The sequence below is a fragment of the Mercenaria mercenaria genome, chromosome 3 (genome assembly GCF_021730395.1).
Source record: "Mercenaria mercenaria strain notata chromosome 3, MADL_Memer_1, whole genome shotgun sequence".
NCBI classification, from domain to species: domain Eukaryota; kingdom Metazoa; phylum Mollusca; class Bivalvia; order Venerida; family Veneridae; genus Mercenaria; species Mercenaria mercenaria.
Window position 1 is genome coordinate 3,164,616 of NC_069363.1, and position 11,706 is coordinate 3,176,321.

Genomic DNA, 11,706 nt, shown 5'->3' on the forward strand with positions numbered 1-11,706 from the left:
CACAAAGACCAGTCAAGTATAGTATCTCTAGCCTATAGGAGTTTAAGCTGCTGATTTTGAGTTGAAGATTGATAGTTGAAATTTTGAATGATTTTTGCCTGATCCCTGAAATTATCTAACTTACAACTGAAATCATTTACAAATCATTGGTACACGAATCATTTAGGCAAGGTAGCCAGAGGAAAATTTTATATACGAGATATTTGGTCTCGCCAGCTTTACGTTTTAACAAAGGACATTCTACATCGTTTGTCAGCTAGTCTAAGACATAGTCACCTTAGCGATAGGACCCATTTCATTGTTCAAGATACTAAAGGCGTATGCACTTCCCTGGGTCATATAACTCGTATCCTGACAGAATATTTCGAATGTCTATCCGAATGTCTAATGTCTATCAGATATGCATTCGACTTGAATCTTTCGAATGTGTATCCAAATGTCTAATGTCTATCAGATATGCATTCGACTTGAATCTTTCGAATGTCTATCCGAATGTCTAATGTCTATCAGATATGCATTCGCTTTGATTTTTTCGAATGTCTATCCGAACGTTTAATGTCTATCAGATATGCATTCGACTTGAATCTTTCGAATGTCTATCCGAATGTCTAATGTCTATCAGATACGCATTCGCTTTGATTTTTTCGAATGTCTATCCGAACGTCTAATGTCTACCAGATATGCATTCGACTTGAATCTTTCGAATGTCTATCCGGATGTCTAATGTCTATCAGATATGCATTCGCTTTGAGTTTTTCGAATGTCTATCCGAATGTCTAATGTCTATCAGATATGCATTCGACTTGAATATTTCGAATGTCTATCCGAATATCTAATGTCATTCAGATAGGCATTCGCCTTGATTTTTTCGAATGTCTATCGGAATGTCTTATGTCTATCGGATATGCATTCGACTTGATTTTTTCGAATGTCTATCCGAATGTCTAATGTCTATCAGAAATGCATTTGTTTTGATTCTTTCGAATGTCTGTGCAAATGTCTAATGTCTATCAGATATGCATTCGCTTTTTTTCGAATGTCTAATGTCTATCACATACGCATTCCACTTGAATCTTTCGAATGTATCCGAATGTCTAATGTCTATCAGATATGCATTCGACTTGAATCTTTCGAATGTCTATCCGAATGTCTAATGTCTATCAGATATGCATTTGCTTTGATTTTTTTGATTGTCTATCCAAATGTGTAATGTCTATCAGATATGCATTCGTTTTGAATGTGTATCTGAATGTCTAATGTCTAAACCACTGCTAACTTCACGGATCTTGTCATTATACTTACAAGCAAAATGTTCCAACTTTTCTAATACAAAAACAAAATTTTTGAAAGAAAAACTGACCTCTAATTGTTTCAAGTCCTGTTCCCGTTCCTTGATCAGGTCCAAATCAATTTCAGCTTGAATAGCTTCTACTTGAATATGCTCACTATATTAAATCAAAACATAAAATGAATTAATAAAGATCAAATACTCGAAGCTGTTTTGTCAAAAAAAACCTCCCCATTATGTATTCTAAGGGTGGAAGAGGGGCATGTTTGTTGGTATGCAGGGCGAAAGTCAAAACATAAGTTGCAGTTGGTTTTGACGGTTTTGATACATGAAGGTGAAGGCGAAAAACTATGTGGGCGATCTGCAGAACTAGGCTTAGTATTTATCAACCCTGTGAAGTTACGTCGAAATCTGTCCAGCAGTTTGACCTGTGAAATCTTTATCTCAGACGGCCATTTCGTGCAGCGAAGCGGAACGTGTTGGCGATATGCACAACTAGGCTTAGTACTGATCACTCCTGTGTCGTTTCGTCGAAATACGGCCAGCAGTTTGACCTGTGAAAGCCATACAAGATTTTTCTATCTTTAGCTATTAAGGCCATTTTGTTCAACGAAGCGGAACGTGTCGGCGACATGCAAAACTAGGCTTGGTACTGATCACTCCTGTGAAGTTTCGTCGAAATCCGACCAGCAGAGTCACCTGTGGAAGCCGGACTATTTTTTCTATTTTTAGGTCTTTCAACCATTTGTGCAAATCTAGGTCTTTGTACTGATAGCTCCTGTGAAGTTTCATCAAAATCCGGACAAGCTTAATGCGGTCGGGCGGACGGAAAGAAAGACAGACACACGGCGAAGGTAAAAACAATATGTCTCCCCATTCTATTGGGGAGACATAATTAATTCGCCAGTTATTAAAACTTAAAAGCTGATGGATGCTATGAAAGCTTACATTTCTCAGATGGCAAATAGACTGAAGCATAGAGGCAATGTTTAAATAACATATTATCTCCATTTCATGCAGGCTTTGTGTAAAAGATGATACCTCTGTAAAACATTTACATGGAAATACTGATTGTAGGCTAACTAGGTAGTCTGAGAGTTTATAACAATACATCTATAAGTAAAGTTTGAATTGAATCTTTAATATAATTTGCGATACTCAACCAGTCTAGAAAAAAAATAGACTGTCAGACATTCTGATATTTCCTTCGTTCTTGAGAAAAAAAACAACATTTAAATCAAATCCACTTTATAGTCATCAGACAATGACAAAAGTAGGTGACAGTAGAATATTGTGAGCATGATTTTTAATCTTCAAGTGTGATCTTGAACCTAGTGACGTGGGTTGTGCACGCTGCATGTTGCGGCTCACAATTCATTCTAGTTTTATATAATTCTTCCAGTAGTTAAGAAAATATGCTGTGGACGCTAAATTAAGTTTAAATCTAATTGAGCTTTGACCTGTAAATGTAACCTTGACCTTGAACTTAATGACCGAGTTTATTTGCTCTGCGCGTCGTCTTGGTAAGGTTAACAAAATAATGGGCATGCGATCCTATTTGACTTTTGACCTCCAACTTTTAACCAAGTGACTTGTTTTTTACATTGTACATTTTCTTGATGAGCTTTACAATTTGTTCCAGATTTAAAAACTTCTTTAAAGTGGTTCAGAAGATATTGAACGAACGGACGAATCAACGGGCGGACCTACATGACTCCAATATAACCCATATATACTGGGGTTATAAAGTATTTAGGAGAGAGTTTCAAATAAGCTTAGCTTCCGCTCAATCCTTCATGCTCTAATTATGTAGCGTTTCATGTTGTAGATATATATGAATAAAAAAATATTGTTTACACCAAAGTATTAAACACATTTTTAGATATGAAATTGCTCAATCTGACTAAAGTACATCTCCTATTACGCTACGCATAGGATCTGAAAACGACCTATTCATTGCCTCGTTCTGACGGCCCTTTTACTAGCCAATCAGAGCCTAGCTTACAACATCTTGCAAATCTACCTGTAGCATTGACTTTTGATATTTACAATTCTTATGTCGTAATGTATCAAATAGCCGGTTAGCTCAGTCGGTAGGCCACTTGCTTTGTAAGCGAGGGGTCCCGGGTTCGAGTCCTGGAATAACTGTATATTTTTTTTACTCTTTGACAATCGAACAAGTCGTCTGATTGGATAACATAAAAATAGCAATAATGGAAATCCAAAATATACAGAAGACGAATGTGAATGGGTCGTTCTCAGATCTTCGTTTAGAAGATCAAGCACTTTAGTCAGATTGTGAAATTGCTTTTAATTACCCATCCTTTATCAACTCTCCTCTTTCATCAATATCAATGTCCTGAAAAAAATAATTTCACTTCGTTTGAATTTGAAAATATAAATCTACTAATTTTAACAAAAATACTTTCAAAGATTATATGCCAAATAATAATATGTCACAACGCAATATATTAATACCTTAAATAGGTTGTCAGCTTTTCATTATACGAATAAAATTATCTTGTTAAAAATAAAAAGAAAATAATTTCTCTTTTGAAATGAGCCGCACCAAGAGAAAACCAACATAGTGCGTTTGCAGCATGGATCCAGACCAGCCTGCGTATCCGCGCAGTCTGGTCAGGATCCATGGCTGTCCACTAACGGTTTTTCTAATTGCAATAGGGTTTGAAAGCGAATAGCATGGATCCAGTCCAGACTGCGCGCAAACGCACTATTTTGTTTTCTCATGGTGCGGCTCATTAATCAGAATGACTACGCTTACACAAGATTCTTGCATTTCCTTTGGTAAAAAATGTCACCCACTGACTCAAAATATTTCAGACATCTCTGTCAGTTATTTTTCCGGTATGAAGTTGTTGAATGGCTGTCGCATCACTGGCGTAATTGGACCAGTGCTTAAGCTTTAGATATCTCTTCCTGGAGTTAATTTAGTGTTTTATTACCGTACCCGTCCTCTCACGTTTGTGAAAATAGCCATAAGAAGCGGGAGCAGAAGAGCGACCTACTCTATATGGACCTTAATGTGAATGGTGGTGAATTCATGTTAAGAAACCTAGTCATGGTTAATTATAGGAATGAAATGTTTCGTTACTCAACAGTTGTTGTAAGATTAAACTACCTACAGGATGAAAGGAAAGCCATTGGAAGACATTTCCGACATTGCGAAATCTGATGATTTTATAAAGGATGGAATATAACGTTCTTAGTGTTTCTGAATAACCTATATATAAATGAGTTTTGGCTGTGTTAACTCGAACAATTCCAGTATGCACTGTAAGAAGCTATCTTGGTTTACATACCACCCCATCCCCTACCTATCCTCCCAAGTTTGCTAGTAGTCATTCTTTATCAGTTACCTCTTAGTGTTAGTGTATTGTTGCCCGGCTATTATTTATTATCTAAATTCTGAATGACAGAGTAGTTTTCAGGATACATATTTTGTTTAAAACTACATATGTGATGTCCAAATTAAAAAATACGAAACCAAAATAGGATACACGCTGTCTCGAAAATTCAAATCAGGCGAAAGTAAAATGGATCTACTTGACAGCGTAAATCCCGTATCAGGCCACTAAATTGCAAAGAGTAAAAACATGTATCAAGATGCAGTACATGGTTATTACAAGTATTTTTGTCAATATATATATACAATGTACATATAATATGAATATTACATATGTTCATATTATTGAATATTTCAACATGAAAGTAAAGCATGCTGCGTTATCCAGCATATTAGTGTAACTGTTAATCCTGGTATTAGTTTAAACTTACATAACATCCTGATTTCATAAGTGACTTTCGCAGACTTTCTCGTTCTTTAGCTCGAATTATTTTCTGCAGATCGTTGTATTCCTTTAGTATGTCGTGAAAGCTTTCTTTGAATCTTCTGTGTTGAATTGTCCTTTCCTTTAGCTTGAACATTAAAATATAGAAAAAAACTACACAACCTATTTCCATACCACGTATCGTCTATTTGAGATTTGAATCTGCAGTGCATTTTTTTATTATTAAACGTTCAAAAAACGATTAATAGACTTTTAAAACGAGCAAAGCTAACTTCAGTTATTACAGAAATATCAATCGCTATTTTGCCGGAAATGTTCTTTTTGAAAATAATGATTACAATAGCATGAAATATTAAAATTTTTCATGTCTGATGGCAGATGAAGCAACATATACAGTTGTTTAAATGTGTTGCGAATATAGCATATATATATACAGTCAAACCTGTATAAAATTCTACTCGTGGCACAACCTAAAGATCTTCTTTATAAGGTGTCCTTCACGGGACCTAGTGACATTTGTCCTTAAATTCGGATGATCTCATTAACACAGGTAATCTTTAGGATAGATTTTACAGCAAAAAGAATTATACCTGAGCGTCATCAAAGGAAGGGTCATCCTCATACTTCTTTATCGCTAGATTTGTATGTTTCGTTAGTTCATTTGTTTCTGACTGTAGTACACCTCTGTATATTAAAAGAAACGAGCTGCCATTAAATATGAAAGAATGGTAAATAAGAGCACAATATACTCATCGCACTGTCTTCTGATTTAGCTGTACAGTTGGATCACATTTCTACAGGCAATGTTTAGGAAACCAGGTACATGTACTAATTTTATAAAAAACAGTGTTGGTGACACCAAACACATTAGTACTGACAGGTAATGTACACTCAAACAAGAACCGCCACGGAAGCCTAGTGGTAGAGCGCCCGCTTCGATTGAGTCGCTTCGGGGTGGAAGCAGACGTTTGGAAGTATTGGCGTAACCACCAGAAACAACCTTACACTGTTACAGACTGGTTGATTTTTTCACAGGTTACAAGTGCTGACTGGAATATCCAAATCGATGATAACTGTTAATGCAAAAGCGGAAAGGAGACTTCGTAGAGTAGTCCGCACCAGCAACAACTAATGATATAAACTTTTTCTTGCATGTCATTTAAGTGAAAGTACAATCATACAAATAATTTTCTACATGCAAATTTCGTACATACAGGTATTTGAACAAAACGCTGGAAATGTACGTCTATAAAGGAAAAAACATTATGACGTTATAAAGGCTAACGTCAACGTCAGACCTTTTGCTTCATCATCTGCAGCGTAATGTTATGTTTCTATAGTAACTTTTTTACGAATCTAGAAGAGTCATGAGGGAAACAAAAAGAAACTATCGAGGTATTTGATGTTTTGTTAGTTAAAAATTAAAAAAATGAATTAGATTTTTCCAGCAGAAAGTTCATGTCCTTTGTGCGAGTACAAGACACTTCTGGTCAAACAAGAATTACATAGGTGATCGGACTACAAGATTCTTTGGAAACAGCTAGTGTACCTATATGCCCTTGCTTTAAATATTTAAAGCTACAAACTACCCAGTCCTAGCTTAATATTTGTTTGCGTTCAGATAAAAATGACTCGGTTGAACCGAGTCTGATTTTAGTAAGCTTGGTTGCATTGTATGCTTCCAAATGATTTTTTTACAAAGTTAATTGACTATCACAACAGCAGTGTCTAAGTGCCGTGTTACGGCCGTAAATAGTCTTCCCTTACTTGGATTCAGGGTTGTAATATTTTCTGGTTCTTTGGGATCACGGAGCCCATGTAAAACATGTATTACTACCAGAATTCCGCTAAGCCGGTGCTAGCGGGGCGTGAGAAATGTTGCACTTTCCATTAACTCTACCATACCGAGTCTGCTATAATCTTGCTTGGTTGCATTCTATGCTTTACAGATTTTATTGTTTACAAACGTTGCTGTTACCTAATTTTATGCAATATAAATACGTAACTGGCCTTTGCTGTTCGCTTGTTAACATACAGCTGTACACTTTACTTTTCAAAGGACAAATCTTTTAAAAATAAATATCATTAGGCATTTTGCTAATATTTCCTGTCGATTTTACTGATTTTGTTGTCTAATTGTAAAACGTTTTATACAAATATAAATTTTACCCAAGTTTATAGTTTCAAGCTAGGCGTATGTGGCAACATGATTACTTACAATTTTCTCCTTAGATCTCGCGAGTCCATGGATGTTCCAATGCTATCAACCATTTTCTTCAGTTGTTGTGCTAGAACAGAAAGAAACATCTTTTTAATTATCTATCTACACTGCCAGAAGTCCCACACTTCCAAATGATATATTTTATACTGCTATATATTTGACTTTATACAGAACTGAATTGGAGAATACAAGAGATTAAATTACGGAAAGACGGTTTTTGGGTGTAGTTAAAAATAAAGTTTTATATCAGATGCTATTTTTGTTTAAGATTAAGGTTCATATTAGGTTGTGCCCTAAAATCATTGGTATAGTAAATTACAAGTTGTGAAGTGTGTCTTTGTATTATAGTGTCACCCCTACTGAAAGGGTTTTTTTGATGCCAGGCACCAGGCAGGTAGGCAATCGGTAACCATTATTTTAGTAGCTTGCGGCTCACCAACTGGTCTCTGTTCAGTAACAAGATATGCCTCTAACAGGCCTTCAACCTTTGACTTCTCGATCGCGGGACGGGAGCCTTATCCATCAGGCCACCGCTGCTCGGTGTAATTATATACTGAATTTGTCGAAACAAGAATAAGAGGATTTCTAGATATGTTTCTTTGTTTAAAATAAACGATTAAATGTATATTTCCAACACAATTCTTCTTTTACTTGCTCTGTAAATTTTATCTATGCATATACTGGCAAACGACCTTGTGTATAGCACAAAGCTCCATGTCACTTTAAAATGCTTGACATATGTACGAACACTGGACCATGATTTCAACAAAGTTTTAAGTTTTCACTATTTTGTACGAGCAGACAATGTTTTTTTGTAACTAATAAATAGTATTGTAAAAAATAAATATGTCTGTTCTTTCTTACTATTGCGAGATATAGCCTGTAGGTTGTTGCTTATGTGTTGTTCGGGTGTCCATTCTGCTTTCTTCTCATCTATAAAATCAAATATAAGCTTAATAGCATGATAATTGCCGATAATCATAATAATCTAAACAATTCACTTTATCAATACAAAATAATTTGTTTACGAGGTTGATTCAATAAATTATGTCATTGGTCGCCGAATGCCTAAATTATCAATCAGATAAACATCCATTCAAAGTATTCGCACTAAACACTTTTTAAGTCTTGTTATTCATGACCTTAAAGCTGCAAAGTAGTCTCCCCTTGGTATACTGTTGAGAAAATGAATAATTGCAAAACCAAGGACACTTCTTCTGGCATAGTGTTTACATACCTAGCATTTTCTTTAGTAGGGAAAAAAGTCAGGAATTTAGATCAGGAGAACGAGGTGGATGCTCATCTCTCATTCTGAGAAAGATTCCATTTAACTTTTGAAGACAGACACATTGTTCGTCTTTCAAACCTTTATCTGGATGTTCATTTTGATAGAATTTTAAGTACTTTTTCGTAGAGCTTGCCTTTGATGGGTTTACCCTCTTTCAAAGGACAACGGGGTCACTAGAACGAAGAAAGTGGACCAGGTATATAAAACTCTCTTGGCATTTTTGCCATTTTTTGCAATGAACGGACTTGCCTGACTTTTCTCAGGCATTGCTTGCTTTTATATTGCTAGAGGTTCAAATAAGTTTATAACCCCAGAAAGCATCTCGGAGATTTTCGTGTAATCTCAACGCTTAAACTTTTGGTCTAGTGTGAACAGATCGGGAACCCATGTAGCTATTTTTCTTTTTAAAATTTCAAATAGTCAAAATATAATTGAACGCTATACCTATAGTGTGAACTACTGGGGTAAATAGTATGTAGATCAACTTCTTTCAATAAACCCCTTATGTTTTCTTTTCTTCATGCGACAACACTATTTTGACCCCCTTGATTTTTTTAGAAACTATATCGTTTGTAGATGTCCGCAAAAAAAACCCGGGCTGTAATGTTTTCTACTTTTTTATCGTTTTCATTACATCATTGAAATACCACTATGTATAAGTGTGCATAATTCAACAATGGATAACTTGGTCAAATCAATATTCTAGGTATGTTGAGGTAACACATGAAACTCCAGCGCTGTTACAATGGTTTCTATGGAAGACCATTAGTGACAGAATTTGTTGAATCACAATCGTTCATCATTTTCTTTACAACTGAAAGGTATGCTTACAAGATTATGTACATGAAAACACTTTATACTACATAATACTTGTTTTCAAGGATCCTTAATGTAAAAAAAACAAGGCAGTCTGAAAGACAGCTAAATCCCCCTCCACTGCTATGGATAGTGAAAGGGTAAAACCTTTGATTTTAGCTGTGACCTTGACCTTGAACTGACACGGCTGACTCATGAATTCTGCACAACGTCTTGATGAGGTGATCATTTGACCAAAGTTTCATGAAAATCCTTCAAGGGGTTTAGGAGATACAGAGCTGAAACCTTTGACCTTCAGTTGTGACCTTGACCTTGAGTTGACATGGCTGACTCATGAGTTCTTGATGAGGTGATCATTTGACAAAAGTTTGATGAAAATCCTTCAAGTGGTTCAGGAGATACAGAGTGGACACCAAATGGAAGGCTCAAACCTTCGACCCTTAGTTGTGACCTTGACCTTGAGCTGGCATGGTTGACTCATAATTTCTGCACATCATCTTGATGAGGTAATCATTTGACCCAGGTTTTATAAAATTCCTTCAAGGGGATTAGGACACGAAATGGAAGGTTCAAACCTTTGACCTTCAGTTGTGACCTTGACCTTGAGCTGACATGGCTGACTCATAAGTTCTGCACATCGTCTTGATGAGGTGATCGTTTGACCCAAGTTTGATGAAAATCCTTCAAGGGGTTTAAGAGATATAGAGCGGACACAAAATGGAAGGCTCAAACCTTTGACATTGAGTTGTGACCTTGACCTTGAGCCAGCATGGCTGACTCATGGGTTCTGCACATCGTCTTGATGAGGTGATCATTTGACCCAAGTTTTATAAAATTCCTTCAAGGGGTTTAGGAGATATAGAGCGGACACAAAATGGCAGGCTCAAACCTTTGACCTTGAGTTGTGACCTTGACCTTGAACCGACAAGGCTGACTCATGGGTTCTGCACATCGTCTTGATGAGGTGATCATTTGACCCAAGTTTCATGAAAATCCTTCAAGGGGTTTAGGAGATATGGACCGGACACGAATTTGTTACGGACGGAAGGACGGAAGGACGGACGGACGCAGACCATTCCTATAATCCCTCCGCCACGGCGGGGGATTAACAAAGACAAATATCAAACAGGGAATGCCACGTACCAAAAACGCAGCCTCCAAAAACGAAACCCACAGCACGCAGACGCGTACACCACAAACACACACACACACACACGCGCACACACACACAAAGCCAACACGTTAGGACAAAACGAACAAACAAAGGAACACAGTGGGGCGACGCCTTGGAAGGGTCAGTGGCAAAAACACCACTGGGGAGCTTAAACCGGTTTATGGTGCGCACCCAACCTCACTCTTATTCCCACCATGTTCCAAAGACACGGGAGAGTGTAAATAAAAGTTATCCCCTCCAGGTGAATCTTTTAATACTTTTTCAAGGTTCCTTGATTTAATGGGACGGATCTTTGACGTTCGCAATGTTAAAAATGGTGTTCTTATATTTTTCGTGGAACGAATTCATGGTTTTACATGCTCCCGATCTCTAACTCTATTAGATCTATGTAGGCTTTAATTTCACACACGTTTTTCGAAAAACGGATATTTACCTATCTATAAATGATTTTGAAAGATTGACCTACCTGTTGATCGAGTACTGTCTGCAAAACCTCTGAAGGATCCTTTTCCTACTACAACTGCCATCACGATTTATGTCACAAAATGCACAAATATATTGAATGAAACATGTATGCACTTAACGATGACCGATATGTGTTAACATTGTTCTATTTTAAATTGTCATTAAGAATAAAAGTTATTTAACACAATAAACAATGGTAAAAACTTAACAATGAGATAGATACAGTTACTTTCATATATTTATATGTTGATCATGATTAATGTAACTTAAAGTGTCAGTATCTTGTTCCTCATTTTCCATATCAAGTCATACAATAATTGTAATTCATTATTTCATATTGATTTTGTGTATAATACGTACAGATAGTAACCATGAAGTGAAGAGTCTACGGATATTAGTACTACAAGTACTTCACCTTCTGTGCAACTTAGTGATTATCACTGCTAACAAATTGTATTTCGTTCGCTATTAAACTAACACTGCAGTTAAATTGACTGTAAGTCTGTATATAATTGATACATGAAAACTTTACGCTGTAAAGTATACTACTTCAATTTAAGAGTTAGAATTGTAGTTGACTTTAATCGAGAGTATATAGCCTTTTCGTTTTAAGTTAGTTCTTTCTAATTACTTTTTTTTAATTTT

General features: G+C 36.2%; 1 protein-coding gene across 1 annotated transcript in view; it reads right to left on the reverse strand.

Annotated features, from left to right (window-relative positions):
• LOC123525574 (syntaxin-12-like) overlaps nucleotides 1-11,482 on the reverse strand; it is a 28,757-nt gene extending 17,275 nt beyond the window's left edge. The window contains exons 1-7 of the mRNA XM_045304719.2: nucleotides 11,063-11,482; nucleotides 8,183-8,251; nucleotides 7,316-7,385; nucleotides 5,688-5,781; nucleotides 5,084-5,224; nucleotides 3,607-3,647; nucleotides 1,361-1,445 (exon numbers count right to left, since the gene is read on the reverse strand). Coding sequence (XP_045160654.2) covers nucleotides 1,361-1,445; nucleotides 3,607-3,647; nucleotides 5,084-5,224; nucleotides 5,688-5,781; nucleotides 7,316-7,385; nucleotides 8,183-8,251; nucleotides 11,063-11,123 — 561 coding nt within the window. The 5' untranslated portion in view covers nucleotides 11,124-11,482. The remainder of the gene's footprint in view (nucleotides 1-1,360; nucleotides 1,446-3,606; nucleotides 3,648-5,083; nucleotides 5,225-5,687; nucleotides 5,782-7,315; nucleotides 7,386-8,182; nucleotides 8,252-11,062) is intronic.
• Nucleotides 11,483-11,706: the final 224 nt, after the last annotated feature.